General features: G+C 41.3%; 1 protein-coding gene across 3 annotated transcripts in view; it reads right to left on the reverse strand.

The window, feature by feature from the left end:
- The window catches only part of LOC124636936 (RNA-binding protein MEX3B), a 48579-nt gene that overhangs the window by 13639 nt on the left and 9239 nt on the right, over window positions 1–25701 (reverse strand). Inside the window, exon 1 of one of the 3 annotated variants that reach the window (XM_047173225.1) lies at window positions 9680–9965. The exons of 1 other annotated variant lie outside the window; for it this stretch is intronic. In XM_047173225.1, coding sequence (XP_047029181.1) covers window positions 9680–9749 — 70 coding nt within the window. In that variant the 5' untranslated portion in view covers window positions 9750–9965. Of the gene's footprint in view, window positions 1–8660; window positions 8882–9679; window positions 9966–25701 lie in introns of those variants that run through there. One more of the 3 variants, XM_047173224.1, reaches the window with a different exon arrangement.

Below are 25701 nucleotides of genomic sequence, written 5' to 3' on the forward strand. Positions count from 1 at the left end.
ACCGAACAATGGTTAGGTGATCGCTAACTTTACTATAGATCAAGGTTGGGATGGTACTTAACTATACATTTACTTAACTCAAGAATCGTAATATTAACTGACATTTACGAGAAAATTATCTTCCAGTTAAGGTGCTAAAACTTTACAAGAATGCTCGGCCGTTTTTTAGGTCTCACTTAAGAAAATACTCATTATTATCTACAGATTTATCAAACACGTCACAAATAATCATAATTATCTGATAAAGTACCAGGGACGCATCAAATGCAAGAGGTGAGATAATGTACAACATAAACATAACAATTTACCGACCCCAAGAACCCAAAAATAATTAAAACAATAAACAAGAGGCGACGATTATTTGTTTAATTGAGACATAATATGTAAAATATATTAAGTTTTCAAACATGTAATTAATACCAAGAATATTTATACTACACCGCCTATCAGAGATTAAAAATTAAGCGCTCATATTTGCATTTATACTTTTAAAACAAATCAGGAATATTTTCGAGACATTAGGGCGAGGTTTCACGAGCGGAGGTTCTAAAATGTGCGTTATATTAGATTTAAGAGTGAATGAATTATTAATGCTCAAGCTGTCTGTGTAAACACTGCGTTATGAACTTATTACTGAATAACATTGACTTTGAATTTATCGTTACGTAATGAAGTCCAATGTTCAATGTGAACATCTTTTTGAATGTAACCTAGAGAAGACGCCTAGTTACCTATGTTTTCCTAGTATCCGCAGAAGACTTATCGGTAGGTCAAGAGTTAATTCCGATCGTTTAGAGTGTGAAACCTTTTAAATAAGTTATAAACTACCGTGTAATATTACTAGTTCGATTCACACGTCAAGTTATGTAAGCTATAGATTAACTATGAGGCAAGGCGTGGAAGCTAATGATTAAGTACAAATCTTCACTGAGTACAAATTACTATTAAGAGATTAATCATTTTAATCTGTTTAATATTAATACATTTCGATAGATACGCCGGCTACTTAGAAATTGCTTATTTATTGACGTGAAGACAGTTCAAAACACGTTTCACTATCATGTTGTAGAATTTTAAATCGAAACGTTATTTGCGACGCAAATAAACTTGGTATTTAGGTACCTATACTTTTTCTAGACTGTTTAAATATCCCTTCGCGTCTACAAAGTTATTCAACCTTACAACTGCGCACTTACGAACTAGATATGACTAATACAAAGTGCATCGAACCTAATTTTGACAAGTCGACGCACTAGGTACCTCCGACGCAGACCATCAAGATAAACTTTAGCATTTGTCATAAAATAAACGAGAACAGGTTTAAGTTGTACCTACGTCACCGTATGGACAGAGGCGTTATTTATGTTAAAGATTGTTTAATACGATGCGAGATAAAAGTGGCATCAGTGGAAATAAATGGGCTCCCGAATGTTCCCAGTCGGAGCGTGCAACGTTGCAGCCGCGCCGTGACGTCATACATGTGAAAAATAACGCATTGTGGAGCATAACGTAACCTATATCTGAGAATAGACATCTATCACCCGATCGGTAATAACTAGCGCGCATGGTTATTTGGACAATCCGCGGGTACTGGGACATGTAACGGCAACATTCCTGAGAGTATTTTTGTAAAAAATTCACCAGCTGATCTCTATCTTGCATGGGCTATAAAGCAGATTTTATTTGTCTGTACACGTGATAAGACACATCGTTTAGCTGTTACAAAACGTCGAGTGAGTGACGAGCCCCACGCGCCTCAAATCACATACAGCGATGTCCCGACAGGAACTGTCTGCGAATATCGATCAAAACATCGATAAAATCGATTGCAACAGGAATGCAAAATATTTGGAAACGTAGTGGGTAGTAAAAATAAAAACAATGGTAAGTAATTATCTTTACGGCCTGTGTGCCTGTGGGTGAACGCACCGGCGTGGCCTGGTTGGCCCGCCGCCAGCTCTCACGGTAAACGCTTCTAATCACTGAACTCTTAGCGAGTTAGTATGCTCCTGATAGCTTATAAACGCCTGGTACTTGCTAAGCCGATGCACCTAGCAGTCATGGGTCGAGCTATGTCACTTGCCAGCTCCAGGACGACAGTTTATAAAGTTCATTAAACTGTATTACGCAACGTAATTGTCATGTGTCGCCTACTAATTAACAGTTGCGGTGCTAGCTATCCGTCGCTGTGTTTGAGATTCAATAACAGTTCTATGAAAGATAAAATGTTAGTCAGTATGCTTGTTCAGTGGGTCGTTAAATTGTGCAATACCACCAACATTGGGCATTGCAGGAAGATTTACGTTCGAGTGATAAGCGTTATCGGTTAATCAACCCGGGGTATCTCGGTGCACTGACATAGACCTTACCGCACCTCAAACCGTTAAAATTCGGTCAAGTATGAAAATAAAATAAATGCAACCACAAAGGATTTGTTTTGACCTTTAATTTTAATGTATGTACATAATTTGATTACTGTTTTGTAAATGTTATTAAATGGTAAACGAGGCATTAGAATAAACAGTCATTCAGTTATTTTTTTCAAAACTTGGGTGGTCACTTGGGAGTGAGCTATCATCATGACCTTTAGACTGAACATTCCAAGCATAATTCTTGCTGATCAATTTAATTGTTGTATATCAATTTTCTTAGCGTAACGAAACAAGGATTACGCATATGTTGATAATTGTCGGTTATAACCGAAAACACAATACGATCAATCCGCAGATTTGTCTCACACGCGACTGGAACCCAAAAAAAGATTGGCTAACATCACGTATGTTTTATTGGTCTGCCGGCGAAATATCAAAAGTTGTTTTAGGTATAGAGCTGTATGTACCAGGTCACCATGACCGGCGAGTCATGTTTAGATGTTGATAACTTCGTGGCTATGACCTCCTTCATTGCCGAACCGAGCCCGTTTCCGGCTAGCAGCTACATATTCGCAAGTCCGCTGGGAGGTCGCTCTAAGGCTGCCGAGAAACGTAACATTTGATACGGCTTTTGTTTATATGTCACCGCATACATTAGCGGATGATCAAATAGCTCGTGAATGTTGATGGTCTTGGATGTTCGCACGAGGTGACAGACGAGCGCTGATTAAGTGCCAAACATGTGAATGAATGAAACGTTGCAAAACACTGCCTCTTGTACCCAGAAGTTTCTAACAACATTTAGATCAGTCTGTTCGACAGACCTCCCTCAAAGACTGAAAAAGAACGGAATACATGGAACACCATAGGGAATTATTTTCGCAACAACGATATCCAAAAGGACCGAACAAGAATAGGGAACACTGATCATGATCAAGTGACCCCAATACAAGCTTTATAAAGATGTAAAGAATCTATAGCAGAATCATGTTTCAATACAATTGGCTATAGTACTAAGGCCCCAGGTGGTAAGTGGAGTGTTCAAATATTACAAAACATAAAAGCCGATAGTATCTCGGCCTTGAGTTTAGCTATTCGGTAATGACCCTGCGCAAGCGACGCTAACCGTCGTCGTAGTTGCGATTACGTGTTAGACCCGGCACACACTTCATGACTATGCGAAAGATAACAATAAAGTTGCATAACAACGCTAAATCGGTTCACAGTCCATTATAAGAAGCGGTTTGTTATTAAAACCATGCTTATCTCGGAAAAGTCCCATTTTTTGCGATCAAAAGCTAACCTACTTAGTACTTCTTACGCTCAAAGACAATCTTGATTCTTCAAGCTTTTTGCAAGCTTAGCTCTCGCTGTTATCTTGCAGTACAACACAAGCATATACTATGTTTATTTTATAAAGTCGGCGAATAGAATCTGATACAAATTGTATAATATTATTAATCTTGTTCGTATGAGAACCGAGAGCAGCGATGCTCATCTCCTATTCTACTTAGCAGTATTATGTAAGCAATAAGTAATACATACATGAAGGCTTAAAAACGAAATTATGCATCGACTCACGCGCATCCAGTGCTCGCCGGATGTTCAGTAATTATTTACGAATGACACTTATGTGTTATAAAGGCTTGTTCACACAAAATTCTGCCTGTTCCACTTTCTTTGTTGGTCTTGGTAATTGGTAAACGTTTGGGGTTTTCGTAAGGCAGGGTTTTTCGGTTTTCCTTGTTTATAACCAAAAAATATTAGGTAGCTGACAAAGGCATGATTGAGATGTTTTTAACTCTGTCTTCTTCAAAATAAATTGAATCACGAGAGGTTTTTTAATATGTCGTATTAATATTGCATTGTTAATTATATTAAAATCCGAATGCAGTGTCGATGATGTTATTATAAGGTAGTCAAGTGCAGAGAACTCTTGACATCTATATCGATGACGATGCAGCTTTGATTTATCGAATAAAGTAATCATTCCATTGTATTTTTGCGGACCTCGTAAAACATAACGCCAAAGGTCAACACTAGCAGGATAATGTTACAGCCAAAAAGACAAATAAAGCTCCCATTGTATAAAATATAAGGTGGCGGTGCGAGGCGGCCGTGTGTCCCGCGCCTCACGCTGAGCGTTTACGACGTGCCGGCGAAACCCGACCTTAAAAATCTTCATTATCGCAACCATCAACCATACGTTATGCCCCACAACCACATAAACAATCTCAAATTTAATAAAAACCTCATTAACTCTCCTGTCACAGCTCCCAAGCAAATACTTACAATAATTTAACAAGAACACAGAATACAGTCGATTGCACAAGTCCGTTTCGAATCGCCTCATCACTATGCCGTCCCCGAGGATATGAATGGAGGATAACATTATTAAGCTCCACAAATAACGGTCCTGAATGCAGATGAGCCCTGTAGCTAATCTAAAGTTGGCGCCTGCCGACGCTAGAAATAACAGAGCTCCGTAGAAATGTCGATGTCCAAATACTATGAGTGACGCACTGGCGGGTAATCCCACCACGTGGATATCTAGTACACCACATAGCTGATGCAGCTCTATCGAGATCAAGACCAAGACAACCAGCCTTGAGTAATGGAACGAGAATCCATTATCAGTGAATGCAAGCGATGCTCGACGTTCAAAGTGTGCGAGGTTAATCCGCGTGCTTTATGCGCCATAACTTCCAGTACATCAGTAGTCTGTAGCGGAGGTTGGTTTACACCGCGTCATGATTGTGACGTTCGCGAATCGCTTCCTAAATTCTAAATAGATGGCGCGCCGGTAATAAAGCTGTGATTGTGTAATAAAACTCAGCTGCTTGGAGTGGCGCCACGGAAAAAAGTGTAAATGTACCGAGTTGTTTACTAACATTCAGTAGTAAGTTTCACGAACGTGGCGGTTCGAGTTCAGCGTCTTTACCACAATTATGGGACCTTTGACTTTGCTCCTAGACGATTATGCGATCCTTGTACCGGGATAATATAGCTGTTGTAGAGCTTTCAACTCGAGCTTGTGAATTTTATTTACCGAGACCGATACGGTTTGAATCGATATTGAATAATCGATTGTTATTTTTTTCGTCTCGGAGGTGTCAAGTTTTTGTTGCACCGTCATTATGACGGGTCGAAAATTGCAGTACTATCGTTGCGGTCCAGTACCATGCTAACGCTCAATTAATTTTGAATGCGATTTGACAGCATCAAATTACACACAAATAATCGGAGTGGATATTTTATTTTGCAATAAGAATATTTGTAGCCTCGACGTGTCAACTGACGAAAACTGAAAAAGTTTTGAGTTGGTGCGAGACTCGCTAGTGAAGTGTACATTGCGCGGTTAGTTCGTTAAGTAGTGTAGTTTGTCTAGTGCGTGCGTCGATGTAAAAGGTCAGCGATGGTCGGCGAGTGCTGATGACGAATGTAAGGGGTTGATGAACGCGAACACGTTCTATTTCGGAGCGACTAAAAGCGGCGGCGGCTCACCGAGTGACATTTAGTCGGGCTAGGTGCATCCGACTCTGTACTATCAGATACTATAGATAACTGTACCGATACTATGAATAGTTTTACTATTACTGTAGCTTTGGACATTTTAAAGATTCGCGATTGAAACGGCGACGTCTAGTCTGACTGACTAGTAATTGAAATTCCTAGTATAGATAAAATCTAGTCATGAGATAGATCATTAAGTTGGCACGTGGAAAACGAATACATAGTTACAAAGTTAAACCTGAACAGATAGCAGATCATATTCCACATACTTTACGCATTAAACTCAGGGTTTTTTGGCCACCGCACCGTAGGTACAGATATTAATCAGAGATCAAGTTTTATTTTTATGAATGGCCGTGGTCCACGCCTGTTTATATTTCCTATATTGTCTGTTTATGGCTCGTAACCAGTTTCTAAGGCCTTTTAGTATTAACTAACGATCGGGCGGACATGGCTCGGGTAACGAAGCTCGCGATTCGACGCGAACTAACGCGTGCCCAATCTGATTAAACTGTGAGAATATTAGTTGATCATGTGCCTCACAACGTACACATTAAATGCACGCACTATTCTACAGCTTTTTAGTAACACGGTTTACAAAAATATTAATGGGAACGCAACTGCAGCGTGGAAATTTCTGTTCAGAATCTGTTTACTGAAAAATAGAAAATTAGCGTGTGCGAATGTCTGCCAAAAACATCTAAATAATCTGCGACCTTTAAATTCTGTTTTATATTTAGAACACGGAAAAACGTAACGTTTTTTTAAGCCTAATATGGCTCACTGATTTAATGGACTACTTAGTTAGACATTTATTTAAGTAAAATACATACGTTTTAATAAGCATGACCGCATACTAGGTAAGAACTTAAGTATGTTTTCTTTGTATTGGCGAAAATTCTCACGATGTATAGCTACCTACTGATCAATGGTGCAGTATGTCAAAAGTAAATAAACAGTTAGTTCTAAGTCATCAGTTAATTAGCAATACAATAGGGAGCGCTAATTTGGCAAGCTCGCAATAAAAGAGGTTTGGTAGCGCAGGAGTGATTCACGCACTGCGCGAGATTGATGATCTGATTCAAGGAAGACGCGGACCATTTGATGCAACTAATTTATTGTGAGAAACAGACACTTTTTAAATGAACCCAGCCCGGAAAAAGACGCGAGTTATTCTGAGACCAAAGTGTTTGTTATGACTTTTTTTTCACATTTACATAGATTAGTTTAACGATACAAGTGAATCCGTTGTCACGATTTATAAGCTACCGTCGTAAATGATTGCATTCAGATAACATCATTATTGGTGTTAGCTTCGCGAAATAACCCATTAAACAAAAATGATACCGATCGTAAACACACATGTGTGCGCCCGCGACAGATCCAATTCCGAACATTTTAATTAAGGTGCGCCGCCGTCGATACACTTCGAGACAAAGCGAGAGTAACAAGTATAAAATAATCGTCGACCGGCCCGCGACCGGCGACCGGCCACCGGCTCCGCCGCGAGCTTCGCAGAAACACCAAGTTTTTTCACAAACGTCTCAACACTCCGTCGCGTCGCTCAATTAACTCGACTTTTCTGAACGATTTGATACTTCATCGAGTATCAGATTCGCAACCAAATAGGTTAATGGATATTTCGATTTTGCAATTAGAGTTCGGTGACCGCCACTGTATCAGCTCGATCAGATCTTTTCGCACGCACTCCACGAAATAAACGAGCGAGTCATTACAATGACTAACGACCCGCTTATCAAAATTATTGTCGAAATTAGGTCGTAAAGTTTTTGATTGGTTTAATTGAAAGTGGCGTAGACGCGCAAGATAAACAGTGCTTTCATTTTTATTCGTCCTCGCATTCTATTCAGGTTTGGGCTGTCACTTTTTGTTTCGTTGCGCCGGTAGTGCGGCCGAGTAGGATCTCGATCGGTCGCGGCCAGCCTTGACCTTCGGCGGCGATCGGTCGCGCGGCCGAGCGTCGACCCGCGCGCCGCGCCCCGCGCCCGCCGCGCCTCCAGCCGGTAGAGATGCACTACTACTTATTGTATTACACAGCAATTACTATCGATGTATCCAATACATCCTTGGCAATCACCAGAATTGCCCGTTCCTTGCAGTACCGTAGAACAGAACATATGACCTAGTCATTTGCTTTATCTAATTTGTCATGACATAAACCACAATCAAAGTATAATTTTATGAATTAAAAAACAGTTATAGCAAAGCATGTCGATGATACAAAATAAGGACAGTAGGCTTTATTATGTAAATGGCATCTCATACGTTTTTTTTTCTTCTCACGCAAGCAAATTAATGTGTCAACAGATATAATGAATTTCCAATTAGTTATAATTGAAAACTGTATCGATATTACTTAATTAATCGATAAAAATAATAATGTTCTCATCCCTACGGATCGCAAGGAGCGGCCTGGCTGGACGCGAACGATGCACCTCTGCACTATGCGTTTGTCTTCCGCAAATTATGTATGTACGAGTTGCTCACCCAATCATGTATGAATGATCATGCGACACATATTCTTAATAAATCGGACGAATCTTTTATTCTTCATCATGTTTTTTTGTTAACAAATGTGTTTGTTGCTTTAGTAATTTTCCATTCAGTCTATTTGCAAATAAATGGAAGCTATGCAATTTGCAAATAAGAGGAAATGGTTTCAAATGAGATGGAACAGTGTGTATTAGTGTCAGTAACACGTAGGGCTGGAGTGCATGTCTTGAGGGGCGCCTCGCGAGCCATGACACCACCTACCTCGCTTCCGCCGCACGGGACTCACGGACACGCCCGGTGAGCAACACGGTGCTCTAGAGGCCACTATTATAATAAAGTGCTTCATATTCAAACAATTATATTCCGCCAAGGACACCGATGGCTCGATGGTAATTTTTTTTGTAACTCCTAACAAGAAGGTACGAAAATCGATTGTTATAACCATTAAGTTCACGATAAATAAATTGATTTCCGCAGTAATATTGATACAAATCTTTATCTAAGTTTATCACGAACTACCGGAACGTTTCGCAAAGCTAGGCAGTAGTGGAGGTACCGGGGTAGCAGACACGCCGGGACGTAATCTTGTTAGGCAAACATTCGAGCACTTGAATTATCGTGCGTTAACGGCGCGCACACATGAATGGTACATACGGCATGTACGTGAGCGTACGCGATTCATTCAATTTGTTTACTCGGAGTCATCGCATGCCGCCGCGACGCCGCGGTCAAGGGCGTCGTCCATCGCCCGCCACGCACACGCCCCAATTATTACAACACCTACTGGAGCCGCGATGATCGCTACAACGCTCTTTAGCCACGGATTATGCGTTACAGTATCTAGCTTTGTTATTGTTTACACATGCCGAAGTTTCGTGTGAATTCATGGACTGTAATAATGATGAAATTTGAATATCTTGATATATTATCATTTCTGGAAGATTATGTGTAATAGCGTGTAGCTGTGTTGCTGGTGCGGGTGCTGCGAGCTGCACGTGCGAGTGCGAGTGCGAGGTGCACTGCGCGAGCTGGCCAGCATGAGCCCGCCACGTGGCGCGAGACCTTCGTCCGGACCACCAACTCTTAGGTCATTTACTCCAATTACGTAACACCCGTGTAACAACTACGACTACGTATATAATCGGTGGAATTTTTATTGACTAATTATTCGCCATTTTTTATAAGCGGTGAAGTCAGCGGATATAGCTAAATATTCAAACAGTGTATCATTCGAGGCTAACAATAACGTATAAAAAAGCCTTCGTATCGAATTATCTCACGTCGATATCTATTGGTGAGTAAATAACGCAGTGCTGGCTGGCTGGTGGAGGCTGTGAGATGCAGCCACATTCCTCCGCGATGAGTCGCCCCCGCCGGACCACCGTCGCGAGCTTTTCACACGTAAACAACATGTGGAAGACGTTCATTACTTAGATTTTACTACTTGGACGCCGTCTTGTTCCGAAGATAACGTGAACCATTCATCGCGCGAGCCGCGAGCCAGCGCGGAGTCAACGCCCAGACGGATTAAAGGGCCGATTAACGAGCACAGTTTAATTTATAACCGGAATAATAAAAGCTCACGGAAGGACCGCCGCACACTGCACCGCTCGGGCGGACTAACCCATATCGCTCCTGCCTCATAACTCAACTGTCAACAAAACGTTCTGCTCCAGCTATCGGTATTCTTCTACAAACGACTTTTTCACAAAGCCCGCCGGCTTCAACCCAGACTTGATATAGAGATGCTAATTCGACGCATTCAGCCTTATTAGCTAAACGCGCCGACATTACTTTCGGTTTCGCACAAACGTTAGCATTGATTTAGAGCAGAACTATAAAAAGTAAAAGAGTCGGGACATTGAAACCGGTTGAAGCCTCAGCCGGGGCAGCCGAAAACTCTGTAATTATGTTAACGAGGTGCGCCGCAGACCCACGTGGTCGCCGCTAAGTTTATTAGTGCGCTCGTAAACTCAACGATAGTGAAAGATGCTTTCATAACTTTGAACTCATTTTATAGATTGGTAACGCACGTGTCTTCAAGATAGGCTTCCAACATCTGCCGATTAGTCTGATAAAATTTAAAAATATATCGGGACCGGAAAACGCGGTGAGATTTGCTATGCCGTGTGCTGGAGGTACCAGGGAAGCGTGACTGATAAGGAGGTTACAACGAGCTGAAGGACCCAAGGTCGCGGCAGATGTGGGAAGCACAGGCTCGTCGTTCACGGCTTATCTCGTCGAATGTTTGCCAAGCATAAATAAGCAGCGCCTCAACACAGTACGATCGAAATACTCGTCGATACGGCGCACCATGTTTATGGGTGTGAACGCACTCCGCCATGGCGTCGTGAGAACTCACTACCACGTAATATTAGGAGCGATGATATTGTGTGCGATAACGCGACACGTGGTAATCGAAGCTTAGCGAGCGACTACAATGTGTCAGTGTAACATTGCGTAACTATCCCAAAATATGTTTATCGGAACCAAATGCGTGAGATATTCGACTGCGTGCTCCTGCTTAGTCAGATTAATTACGTTTTTTAATTTGTTTCAGTGAAGAGTTCACCGAGGTATCCGACCGATAAGGAGTTCACGCGATCTCCGCGGGAGGGCGAGATGACGCGCCGCTAACATTCCAAAACCGATATTATTTATTTTTAATAATGCCAATGAACGCTTAGCACGTTTACCTTCGATTTGCATCTACTCCTTTATCGAAGCGCTTCCTGCTCGAGCCTTATTTGTGTTGAGATTATTTGTGATCGATGTGTGTCTCATTCAAGTGGAGAGCGTCGCCGGCGCGGAACGGGCTCGGACGCTGACGAAGCGAAAAGCATTCTGGCCGGTCGGAACCCGGCCACCGGCACTGGGTCACTGGACCCCGGGAGCGGGTGCCTCACAGGAATCCCGGCCGAACACCGCCATTCATAATAAAAATGACATCAACCGCGTGGGAACATAATATAAATGCCAAGCAAATGACCGGTCCGACCGGCAGATTTAATTACGACATAGTTGATTAATATTGCCATAAACGATATTTGGCGAAACTGTTTCTCTCCTCGTCAACACAACGAAACCGAAAGCTGCGGGGGTAGCGTTCATAAAAAAGACAAGAAAGCGTGTAGACGATCGTGATGCGTCAGCGCATTGCACTCCTGCCGTCCCTGTCGGCGACGCGTGCACTTGTCACTGTATGCTGGTCCCTGTCGCGCGCAGGCGGGCGCGGCACGGCGCGGCGCGCGTCTCGCTCGCGCCTCAGCACTTTGTTTGAGGAAGTGCGCCTCATGCTTACGGGATCGCTCCGGCCGGCAGCTGCTTTGCATCGCATACCGAGCGGATTAGGAGCCGAAGGTTTAGTCATTGAAGAAAATCAATCGAATAGCAGCGCGTGTGGCCGCGACAGTTCCCCCATAACAATGAGTGATAGTGCATCCGTCTCTTTCGCGGCGAACCTTGTCGTGCTGTTGCTCCGGCCAGGTTCAATATCCCAGACCTTGGCGCTCGAGAGTGCCGATGCCCAGTGCAAACTAGTTGCTCACACCTACCACCTGCTAGCAATGTAGTGTGCTGTCTGAGCATCAGAGTTGCTTATAATATTAATGTCACAGCTATTGTCCAAGGTGTCGTGAGGAAATGGATTTTTCCATCGCTTTGTCGGCAATGTTTGGACGGTTCGGTCGGGGTCACGTTTTGACATAAACGACTGAACATAAAAAATTGAGTAGTTTATGATTTCTCTACCAGGAAAACTAATGAAGCGTCGGTGGTCGGCGCCGAGCCTCGTACCTACATCAAAATATACGAGCGCCCAATTAGATGTCGGCCGCATTGCGAAAATAATATAAATATTAGTAGAACCGACAAAGGTTTTAATCACCGATCTCGATACGTTTTGTTCCTTTTGCGGTCCGAAATTACAGGTTGCGAGTTCGCTCACCCCGGCACGCCGCGCTTAGGGCAACTATGCTCTCGTGGATCGTGTGAAAAATTACCCCGAGATTTTGCTCTTATTTCGCATTATAAGTGGCATTCGATATGTATAATTTCTGCATCCGGCCGAATATAAAGCAGCTTGCACGCACGGTGTTGCGGTTTTCGATCGGATTTGAAGATCGATGAACTCTTTATCGGGACGCTTGTCGTTAGTGGCTAACATTATAAATAATTTCAAAAAGAACAATGAAAACGAAAGCGTTGTGAATGTGTTGCGGGCTCCGCGGCATCTCACCGCGCGCTGCGCCAAGGTTACGTAGTAGGGGCGGCGACCGGCAGCGGCGAGACGGCGCTGACGTCACGGGCGCCGGAAACGATTGTCCGCCTCATAGTTACGGTTACATTTTGAGTTTAGAAGAAAGTGACGCCGCGTGGGCTAGGTCAGTGCGATGCACTTCAATCACTCGTTACATCATGCTCGCGCCTCGCCCCGACCGCAGACGGTACTAATGACAACATTTTCAATAAAAAAATATTTAAATTCGTTGTAAGTAGGTAGGTAGTAAAGCCAAAGCGACAACAAAAGCCTGGTAGGTTTTGTTCCGCAAAAGGCAGATTTTCAAGAAAGCGGTCGACCTCTGCTGATAGCCGGCTGATAAACAAATTAATTGTCCCCCGCGACGACAATGGACGCCGTTTTATTTAGCATGGCACAAGTAATCACAATAAAAACTGCTTGTACAACGCCCTTACACATTTTTATTTGACCATTTAAAAAGTTTACGTGTGTCGGAGGTTTTATTACAGGTGATTTCCTTACTGCGTCATAATGAGATATGTGAGTATGTGTATCATCAAATTTAATTGTGCAATATAAAGTTTCAATACATACTGATTTCTGTGTCGTGAGGAATGTTCGATGCTTACCTGGGAAAAAAATAACAATTATTAATTTATTTATTACGCAAATAATACACGACAAACTCATTAAAAGAAAAGGGAATCATATTTATGAAAAAATAGGTTAACTGGGCTGAATAATAAGAAAAAATAACTTATTTAACTATATTCATAAAACTTTATTTGCAACTGAAGCCATTTTATTTAAAGTTTTTGAATTCAACTTTTTTCTCCCTACCAGTTACAATTTGCTGAAGAGAAAACTGTCCTAAAATAAATATTGTCATAATTGGAATTCATCTGCAACCGATCTCTGTGTTCTGCAGAAATGCTAAATATTTCGTAAACAGCGCAATGCGTTGTAAAGCTAACTCACAACACCACGTTTTTGCGTAAATGACAGAATGACGTTCGGCACACGACAACCAACAACCGTGTTTACAAACATTACTAGAAACCACATCAATATTGTACTTTACAGTTACTACACACCTTACTAAAACCACAGTAAAATCATAAAGGTACTTCAACAAAAAACTTGTACATTTCCATACATAGAAAGATTTGTACCTTATTACAATTTCATGACCTACTCAAACCGTTTAGGTAACCCTCAAACGTCCGTGAGGCACATGCCCAAAAATAATTTACATAGTACCTACGCACCTACTTTCCTTATAAAAATATTTTGCTTAACATAGCATATCGCGAGTGAGACGCTGGTCACAAGCAGGCATTATTGTGCCGCCGGTTTACCTAGACCCCCCGTCTCACCTTCCAGTGTTCAAACTTGCTTCTAATCGAAAGAATCAATGTGGACTAAGAGGTCAGATAAGACTGGGCTTGTGTATTTAAATACGCGTCCCGGCCGTTAGCGTTTCCGATAGGCGCGTGACGCAGACGGACGAACAGAGAATTTAAAGTGACTCAGTGGAGTAGCACGGGAGTACCGAGCCCCGCACACACGCGCATTACTGGACCCCAACACTCAATCAACTAATCGTGTCCTTCTAATTGTTCCGCTGACGTACCACATTCTCACTTCTAAACGTCAATTAATCAACTCAAGTACACTCAAATAGTTTAACAGTTTATTCGCATCACTACCATAAACTTACAATAACTATAACGGTAAACTTTCACTATTGTTTGACTTCTGTCCTAATTTCTATCGACCTAAAACAACCATGCCATGTCGCACAGGTGACTGTCACAAAGGAAACGAACAATCCCAAGTAGCATTTTGTTCCATTTAAGAGTACACATTTAGTTCACATGTGAAGTTTAAGCATTACTACAGTTCACTCGTGATGTATTAGCTGCATTATTGCAATTAATTACACCTATACCTGTCTAAGGGACTTATATGAGTGTAGAGTAATACTTTTATACGGTTATGGGTGTTACAATACTCTAACAACTATCCTTTAGTCAGCTTTCTGACTAAGAGCATTATAGGAGGGTAGAGATACGGCAACCGCTGTTTAACGGCCTACTTGTTCGATGTTATAGAGCTAGCATTTTAATAGAACACTTCTGGTCATTTATAAAGCCAAAGGCTGTTATGTTTATCTGTTTCAGACTGTTATACAGCCAGTAGCTGTATTAGGACTTGTTTGTGATACTTAAAATAACTTTTTTTTTACTACCTGTACAGAAGTGTTTAAATGATTCACATGTGAACTGTAGGCTGCTTAGAAGGACTATAACAGTTCACATAGCCGTATTTCATTTCCACCATTTTGTTCTACGTAACCTAAAATATTTACCAAATAAATCTACAAGATTAATGCAGATTTATCACAAAATACGCAGATAGAGCGAATGAGTTTTGGTTTCATGTTAAAATTAATTACCGTAGTATAATTATAATGCCAATAAAATATCAAAAACTGAAAATTTAAATTTTCTTCTCAACCAGTTTTAAATATTTCAAAACGAATAAAGCGTTTTTACAGAGGCGCGTGAAAATTTTAGTTGTCAATATGTATACATTTCACGATAAAGTTGCATTCCCATGGCATTAACATGATATAGTATATAAAACAGGTACTACCGCGTGTTATATTATAATAATAATCCGCCGGAGTTAGTTTGCCCCGAATCCATGCACTCCATACAATTGTCAAACTAATATATTAAAATGTGGAAATAATTTAGGACACAAGTGAATTTAAGGTAGCTTACTGGAGTACTTTTGTCCGATTTTAACTGTGCAGGCTGTGTATTTAGCCACTTATTACTCTTTATTACACTCATGTACGTTGTATGGTTCACACTGCGTTCCATATAGTGCCGTAAGTCAGCCTTAAGTCCGATGTTACTACTTAAACTGCTATTATAATGCTATTATACTTCTAATGTACAGCCATAGTGAACTTAAGGCTGTCTAATTTGTGCCCAAACTGGTTCAATAAAAGCATTATAGCAAGCTATACAGCTCATATACAGCTGACATACACAGCTTGTAGAGTACATGTGAACAACTAGACATCTTATATAGAACCCCGAATGCTACTTGGGATGCCCATTAAAAATACCAGAAACAAAATATCCACTTAAGTCAATTATCGACATTTAATAAGCCGATAAATCGACAGCGGCAACAATGTCGACGGACCACTCCTAGGTGAAATAGGAAGAGTGGGCAGCCTCCAAAACAAGTCCTGCAGGGAGCGGGTTAATCGAAACAAATAGAGTTGAGGACATGCGATGATTATTGCGGATTCGCACAGCTCTTATTGCGCCGTGTAAAGGTCGTCTTTACTGCACATTACAGCAGCACAAGGAGATGAGAATAATTGTAGGAACGAGTGAATCGCGAGCCGCGCTGTGGTCCAGCCAGACAGCCCAGACACACTCGCGACAAACATTATCAACAACACTGACGCTAATTTTCACCAGAACCATTTAAACCTTTAATGTGTTATAAAAAGTAATGAAGGAACTCACACCGGTCGTCATTATCGTTCACAGGGACATAATTCAACGTTCTCCGGCAGTAAAATTAAAAACGCGTAAATGGCGCGGTGGGCTCGCGGTACCTACCAACTTCAATTAGATTTCGCGAAAGGCGAACAATAAGAAATAAAATCTGATCTTTTACGATCTCTCTGTGAGGCGTCGGTCAGGGGAGATGATCGTAAAAACGGGAATGCAACGTGCCCGTGTTGCTAAAAAACCAAAAGTTAACAGAATCTCGACAACTTTTAACCCGAAACTGCCGGGACGAAATTTGATGGGGCGATTTACGGCGCAAAAGTGGGTCACTCGCGTACAAAGGCATGGCCACGAATTTCCACTTCAATTGACGCGCGCAATAAAAATGACGCCGAAGGTGAGATGAAACATTGCCACAATAAGTACCTCAGCCAGCCACGGCCAGGGCTAAGCCATTAACTTTACAACTTTTAAATCAGCGTGAGAATCGTCAAATAAATATTTAATTCGATTTCAACTTGCAACTTTCTTAGCGATCGATTCAGTGCAAATTCACATTTGAAAACATAAAATTCGCAGTCGTTCGTCGCACACGAATACTTGCGGAATGCAAAACGGAATCTCGCTCGGTCTTTGTTGCGGATTCCCAGACGGCGGCGGTGGACGGCGGCCGAGAGGTAAAAAGCGGTCACATGTACCGCCTTATAAATTATGAACCCCACCGGGAGTTATTAGTTGTCGAAATGACAGCGCCGGACCCGACCAGTGCCGAATGTGACGCCCGCTTTACCGTTACAAAACCTAGACCACTAAAAAACTAAGGGCGATAGGGTCGCGCGCCGTCAGTTCGCTCTGCCTTTTATTTTTATCGATTTAAATTCGACTGAGCTCAGTAACAATGGCTTTCGGCAATGAAAAAAGCGAACCACGATCGTCGAGATAAACGTATAAATAACGATTGTATAATGATTAATCAACCGAGCTGAACAGGAATCTTGCGACATAAAACTATAATAATATTGTTATAGTCACACATTGACCTATCAGAGAAAGCAATAAGTCAACGACTCTAGTCAAATGAAAGAAATCCTCTGTTGATTGATGTCAATACGTCAATGTAAATAGACGTTATTATAATAAAGTTATTTATTAAACGTTACATAAGTGATTTAATACCCACTGTTTTATTTATTATTCTATGTATCTAACTAGAATATTACGGTAAATAAATTGTAAGACAATCTATTAATAGCTAATTGATGCTATACGCCTATGCATATGATAAAAGCTATTTATAAGTGCATAAATCAGATAGAAGGCCGAAGCGTCCCACGCAAACGACATCGAGGTAGGTCGGGATACAAACAAATACTGAAAAATGTACGAAATGTGTTTACGTTGTGACAACGTTCACCCATTTACGTATTAAAACTCCAATGGATGATTGATGTTAAGTAATCAAATCAACTTTGGAACCTCGCTGAATTGAACAGTTTTCGGTTATTCGGCCATGTAGACCATAATCGCCGGTTGCCTCTGAACCAATTAATACAAATCGTGATGTTTAAATGGCAGCTCATAACCATCTAATAATAAACATTAATCTAAACAAATTAATATTGTCTCAAAAATACGCTCGGTAAAATAAAATCCCGACTGTAATTACAGGTTTACAGCTAATCATATTAATAGTTACATAGTTTTTGCGTTTAAATAACTGCCTGTGTAATAGGTAGGTGTGTTTTGACTCGTCCTTTTAGATCAACACTTGAAAGACCTCTGAAGTCATATTTTTTTGTTGATAAATGAATAGGTCAATGATAGAGCTTATTTCGTTTATTTGAAACGTGTGCATTATCCGTGGTTAGGTCACGCCAATGAGTGGCACTTACCAGGGCATCATGAGTGCAAGGGAGTGCAGAGGTTGTGAAATTGCGTGTGACCGCAAGACATCCGGCGGACAATGGCGCATGCGCCCGACGCGGCAGACGAAAGCCCAGCGCGCCGGATGTATGTAATGTTCAGATATTGGTGTGCATGTACACATTTATTGAATAATGCTTTAGTTGTAAGGATACAAGCAGTTTAAGAACATGAAAGGAAAGATTGACGTTGATCGCTGAGAAATATGCAATTTAACTACATCTTCGGTACTGAAGCTCAGAAACTAACCATACACATCAATAAAATTCGATAAGGCGTATAAACTCGTTGATATAAATTATGTATGTAATTAAGAACATTCCGGTTAACAACAGGACAGCAAAGGGCACTGAAGAAATAAAGCCACTGAAGTGAGTTCAATAAAACTTCGTAGACTTTTGTAACGTTCAGATGGAAAGGAAACCGCAAGGAAGTGGGTTCAACTCCAAGGCCTCGTAATTATTAATATCCCGTGAGGTTTATTTTTGTATGATTGTAAAAAGAATAATATGATGGTGAAAATAATCAGTTGGCTTACACGTGTACATGAGCTAGTACTATGTGGTAAATGATAAGGGCTACATAATAACGAAAGTGGTCATCAGAGAGTATCAAATGAAGCGATCTATCAGACGGGTTGTTACCGCAGGCCTTGTTTATAGGGAATCCTTGCATGTGTGGGAGCCGCATAGTGCAGAACTGGTTTGTCTATGGGTACCGAGACGTCAGATACCTCTTCTCGTTTTTGTTGTCCTAGTCCAAGAAAGTCACTGATGGAGAAATAAAACAAAATGTAACTAATACGCAATTAACTTTCAAAGAGATTACATTAATTTTCTGTTTTCTTTGAACTCCCAACAATTGAAGTTTCGAATTTTACAAAAGTTGGTACGGCTATTGAAACTCTTAAAATTACATCACGAATTGCGAAAACAACATTTCTTTTGTAACTGAATTATTTACTGTAAGAACGAATTATAAATAACCGTATATTTTTCAAAAGATTTACAAAACATGACCTAACTCTTTTGTTTGGCAGTAATTTTAAGAGCGGTTTCCTGGCGAGAGCCGCGTGCGCATACTGAAGTATTCGATCACGTATGAATTCGTATTGTTCATAATTACTGATATTTAAAACTAGATTGACAGTAGGTATATAGGAACTGTAGCAGCCATTTATTACCCGCGACCTTCAGCACTAAATAAGTCTGATAGGTTAATTGCTGTGAACAGATTAGTTTTTAGCAGTTTTTTTGGAGCACCGAAACCCGCTGCTCTTTGTTTATGATTCATAATTACAATACGATGGAGAGGCAATCACACAACCTGTCATTATACTGTACAAATAACTACTTATTTATACAATCTGAGTGTGGCGAGTTAATTTGATACCTGTAACGGCCATGTTATCCTATTCGTAACCTCATTTAGGTATTTATTTATCGATTGGCCAATTGTTGGCTTCATAAAAAAAGGGTTTCTTTATTATATCGCTATATTTCATCGGCCCGATTCTCATAGTTTACTGTTAACAAAAAACTAATGTTATTTATGGTAACGTAGAATTAAGATTAATATGCTTATTTTTTTGGGTGTTATTCCGCTAAGCTGGATGATTATGATTTGTGGCCATTAGACCTACATCAAACGCTCGCGTGTGACCCCTGCATAGTGCAGCGCTGACGCCATGCAACACAGAAAAAATCACAACAGTTAGATTAGCCGATATCTACAAAAAGTGTGTTATTTACCTTGGGCTTTATTGGTATCGCGGACTTTTTGTGAGATATTAATATCTGGGCGCTTAATAATTTTATGCCATAAAATTTATATGATGCAGAAATAATTAAGTGGTCGTAAATTCGAGCAGGTGGGATTAGTTCATAAAGAGTTCTCATAATGCGTAACAGATTCGTCCTCCATTAAGTTGTGCAAGAACGTCCCGGCGCGTCCTCTCCGGCGGCGCTGCGGCTCCTTCATCTCACCGATATTAGGCAGATAGCACAACCCGAGCAACGCCGCGACTCAGCATAATAGGATATTATAATAATAAGATAATAACACGTCTGCTCTAAGCGGTACGGCGAAACGGCGCGCTTTTTTCCCGCCGCCCCGGTGTTGCCATGTCTGTCTCGCAGATTCATTCCCGCCTATTTTAACTAGTTCAAGGTTGCTTCGGATGTCGTGCTCGTGAATGGGCGGCTTTATTTTTTGTTAGCCGTGGTTAGGTCACTGGAGTCACCGGCTGCCGGAACGGACCATGTCGTAAAGCAACACAAAGGATCTTGTGTAGTCTGCCCATACTCACAGCATGTCATAGACGTACCTAGCTATTTGTTATTTATTCACAAATTGGTTTCGCAAACACAATTGATTATCAGACGACTGTTACACATTTGGAACATAACAGCAAAAACAAAACGATGTCGCTAAAAGGATCCGATTTAAAAATTAATTAACTACTTATGATAATAAGTTTGGGGCTCGGACAGAATGCATATTTAATTGTGGAAAAACATCACAAAAAGATGTCTCGATGACGAAGACATTAAGTTATTTTGTAACAGAGTGCAACGTACTGGGAACTGACCGCGTTAGGTTGGCAACCCAGGGGAGGGCGCAACTAATATGCGTCCAATCCAACCGTAAACGATTATTCGAATTTCGAATGTGCCACGTGACCGTCATTTTGCGGCGTTTGAATTAAAATTTGGAACGCGTCTTGAACGATCAGTTCGTTAATTAAATTAGGGTCTTTCGTTTATTAGGTCTTCAACTGACCGTCACATAACGATGAGGAGTACTTTAATATTTAAAATAAAAACAAAACGTCATCACCCGCAGAATTATTGGTGCGGAGAATATAAAATTGACATTTTACTTTCCGGGTTCGTTCGCCAGGTGCTCGGAGACCACCGTGCCATCGACGCGACCGATACAAAGTCACTTACAAGTAACTTTGTTGACAAAAAAACACAGGCCACCAGCGCACAGTAAGTCATCCGTGCATACATTAAAATAATCTGCGAAATATCAAAACATCTGTCAACCGCCGGCTAAACACTTTGATCTATGAGCTGGGGTCTGATCCGACTCAAGTCGATGACGAAAATTGCTAAAAAACCGAGTCACGATTTTTCGCCACTCGAATTAAGTTAGATTATTAATGTGCCAAATTAGTGATGGGTGGCTCTAATGAGATCCTAATTTGAAGTTTATTGTTAGAATATCAATAAGATTTTAAATAATGAAGCTGTATCAGCGCAAAAAGTTGATTCTCTATTTGAGTCTATGAGATGATGACTTAATTTGGGGTAGAGCTTTTTGGATCTGTATTCCTTGTAGCTCGAGATGAATTTTCAGAGATGGCCGATAAATGGGATGTTGGTTTGAGAGTGGCGCGAGGCACTTGAGAGACAGCGCCAAATGAGATGGAAATGTGGCCACAAGGAGGCGAGTGGTACCCTTATTGACCTGGATGTGAGAGGGGGGTGCCGAGGCAACACTTAACTGATTAGATAAAAAATGGCATCAATTGTTTTCATCCTCGAGATCAAACAGAACTTTTTCGATTTATGACTTTCGTGTTTAAAGCTTTATTGACCAATACGTCGAGATATTGCCATAACCTCAGTTGAAACCCATTCACACAAGGCTTCGTTTGTCTCGCGAAGCTTCGTCCATTATTACACATAAGAACCGTGACGCTATTAGTTTTTCGTCTTAAAGTGATAAACATCTAAATGAATTGTGAATCATTATGTTCGAGGCCGATCTTTATGTGAAATAAATCGTCCGATGAAACGCCGGCCACATCAAACGAGTGCGGCTACTCCGCAACCAGACCACCACTTAATATTGACCTTCCGAAATGCCCCCACAAACTTAATTCTAGTCTGAATTATTAACATACAGAGGACAAGAGGAAGGTCACACTAAACTGGCCACCAACACTCAGATTTGTCCAAAACCGTGAGATACTCCACAGAATATGGAATTAGCCGAAACAGACATATGCTGGTTTTGGTTAAAAATGTCGTCGGCATTTTAATGACTGTTCGGACATACCTGAAATATCGAATTTGTTATTTATTGCCTTTGTGTTGTATTTAGGACAAAATATCCAAGATTGCTAAACGTTCTTAAAAAATAATTAAAACTTGATTTATGGATGATCAAGTCCATTTAATTGATTTTTTGGAAGGAATAAGTAAACGATTTTAAATACCAAAGTGATACGGTTTTGTTTGAAAAATAGTTTAATGGTGTAGCTCAGCAATTACATTGCATACATTTTCTGTGTGAATGGTCCCGGTTCACGGCTGGTCGCGCACGTCAGCTGCTCGGTCCCTCGGGCTCCCACACTGCCACCTCGCCCAGTTACCCCTAATTACGGGTACTGGGTTTCTGTGTCAACACTATTTAAAAAAACTCCATATGGCTTTACATTCAAATTAGAACTTCCATATTTGAAACGGTCGAACTGGAATTTTATATTTCGAATTAGAATCGGCTTCGCTGTCTGCTGGTTGTTAGATTGTAACGGACAGTTGCGCAGAAAGCTAGCCCTTACATAGTGTTAGCTAATCGTCACACAATAGATCACACCGCACACTTTCACTCACTTTCGTTGTTTCCTTGCCAACTGTTCGACATTAAAAACAATATGGCGGAGAACAAAGGTCCATTCGAGCGATTCCGGCGCAAAAACAAGATCGGTTAAAGTTGGAAGTAAAGGGACGAAAAAAGCCAATTTCCAAGAATCGTTGACCGCGATGCCAATTATAATAAAATTGTTGTTCAATACCACCCGCGGAAAGGTTAGCCAGTTAGCATATATTAAGTTATGGAGAAAGATGCAGGAATGCTCTATGACACGCGACGCCGTTGTATGATAAAGCTCCTACTAGCGTCTATAGTCTTGCGCGGTCTGCGCTTACCGCTTATTAAAACGTTCAGTAGCCACTTTAATTAAGGATGTCAACCAGACGAACATCTATAACCGCAAACGAGTAAACTCATCTGCCCAGAAATTCCACATTAATGATGTTCAACAATGCTACTTTTCGCAGATTATTTTAAAATCGCTGCAATTTTGTTGTCAGGATGCAAGCAACAGTCGCGTGAGCAGCTATCGTGTGCCATCTTGTAAAAAGTGAGCAAATAGGGTCTGGCTCCGAAATCGATTGTCGCGAAAGGATGTCGGTCTGTCGGTACATCGTCTCGATTCTAAGGACTATTACTGAGGAATGCCACCCCGCGGCTCTCGCTTTCCGAGCGCAGCGAGCGCGTGATATAATCGTTTTATAGTTTATTTAATGCGGTCATTTTCGATACTTGTGCTTATCGATATTCGAAAACGATGCTCGATGTTCATATATCGAATACAAGGCTTGCAGTGAATTGAGGCTGTCATTTTAAAATCTCGCTATTGTTGTGAGCGCGCTGCGCGGGGCACGCATTACAGCGCGCAATGCGTTTTACGAGACATTTTTCAATTACCCGCAGAAGTTGAAATTACAGGCCGGTGCGTGCGCAGACGATGCGTGCGATTTTTTCTTTCAATTGATGTAAAAAGGCGAGTTCCATGGATCGTGCCCCAGGTGTCAATTGCTATGTAAATGTCTGTAAAGCAGCCCCTGATTGACGCAATTGGTCAGTTTTAAATTATGTTATTGAAACCAGACTGTAATGTGTTGTTTCATATGCCTCGAGTCAAGCTGCTGCGGAGGAATCATCTGCATTCTTTGTGGTTTTTAAGAATAATATGAAGTGGTTCGTTGCATGTCTTGGAACTCGAAGACGCCTATGGCTGCCGTGAGCAATGACACAATACGCAATTGCAGTATATCGTTTACTTATTTAAAATTCTCTCTTTTCTCCAGAAAAAGAAATGGGAACGTCGCAGTTCTGAGAAAGGATCGGAAAGTTTTAGGAGCTAGTGAGCTTATCTGCGCGCCTCATCTCGAACACTTGGTGAGTTGTGCCGCAAAAACTTGGGCAGGTGCAACCGGCAGATGTTACAACCTCAGATTGACGGCTTTACGTACGGAAATACCAAATTTTAAAATAACTATACGTTTTTGTTAATGTATTTCGGGACCATTAAAGTTAATTTCGTGTTATCATTATCCGTTCCACCACCACGTATCAAGTTTGAGATGAAAAGATGCGGAAAGGAAATGTGTTTATTTTTTTATAACGACTGAACCACGTGTCAATATCATTCGTTATTTCCTACCTCCATCAGTAATTCATTTTCGACGCTTGAGTTGTTTTCCTGAGCGGCCGAACAACTGGCGGTGTTTTGACCCCATAATTTTATTAGCATGAATAAATTAATAGTTCCTTTTTATGAGTTTAAGGTTTATTATTTAAAGTTATTTCATTAATTTGAAATTACGAGCGAGACGGGCACGCGACTGTGACCGCTGAAGTGCCGTGGACTCCTGCACTACAATGTCAGTGCCGTGTGGTACCAACAATCGAACCGATTCCCAATTCAAAACAAAACAAAATTGCGTTTCCGGGCGCTGGTCGGCAGATGGCGCCTTTCCGCCAGCTGCGCCGCCTCCCGGGAACTCTCCGACTCCGAGCTAAGGCCGCCTCTCGAACGCAACCGACGAGACCACCGCGGACCGACAACCTAAGTAACCTGACAATAGCATTTCTTTGTACATCATTAGCTTATTAATACAATGTAATAAATATTGTCATTTCATTTAAACACGCGACTGGTGAAGGTAAACATGTAAGGACCGGAGCGACCGGAGGGACTTCTTTTATCGAGCGAGCCTGCGCGCAATCTTTAATTACAACAGCCTCCGATACCGACAGGTGGCTTATGTGAGCCTTTGGAACACAAAAAAAATGCTGTACACAATAATTAACGACGCGAAATAATGTACCGGCATGCGAGACGAAAATCTAAAGGCTCGACACGCATCGGCCGTCGGGGGCAATACGACACCGCCCATTGAACACATTTTCACGAGGGAAATATCGGCTTACACGCTGAGAGTTCGCCACCCACTACGCACACTATAGTCCCACAACTAGACCTCCACTCGACGCCTGCTCCCCTGGTAAATAGGTTCTCGCAGTCAACAGGGAGGATTAAATTTATGGTTCTGTTAATGTGATAAATCCCGAAACTTGCAAAATAGATCAATATCATCAATTCGTTAAAAGCTCCATAAAAACGAATCTAAAAAATGGGCAATTTTCAAAATCAATGGGTCATTGCCGCACCCTCGAGGTCACATTAACACGGAACGTGCGCTACCCCCACATATGACAGATAAGAAACGTACGCAAATGCGACAATAATGAACTCCTGCGTCGTAATAAATCCCTCTTCAAACGTTTAAACGTGCATTTAATTTATGGTATAAGCCTGATTAGTGTGCAGGTAGACCGAAAGGTGCAGGTAGGCTCTTTCACGGGAATTTAAAGAACCCGTGAGTTAATAGCGGCCCCAAGCTCTCACAAGGACCTTTTTTTCGGTGGTCACTTTAAGATACAGTTATGTTTCTGACAAAACATGGGCCCTTTTGTTGCAAGTGTTAACAATTTTACAATTTCAGAAATTTCGACA

The sequence above is a fragment of the Helicoverpa zea genome, chromosome 15 (assembly GCF_022581195.2).
Source record: "Helicoverpa zea isolate HzStark_Cry1AcR chromosome 15, ilHelZeax1.1, whole genome shotgun sequence".
In the NCBI taxonomy this organism is placed as follows: domain Eukaryota; kingdom Metazoa; phylum Arthropoda; class Insecta; order Lepidoptera; family Noctuidae; genus Helicoverpa; species Helicoverpa zea.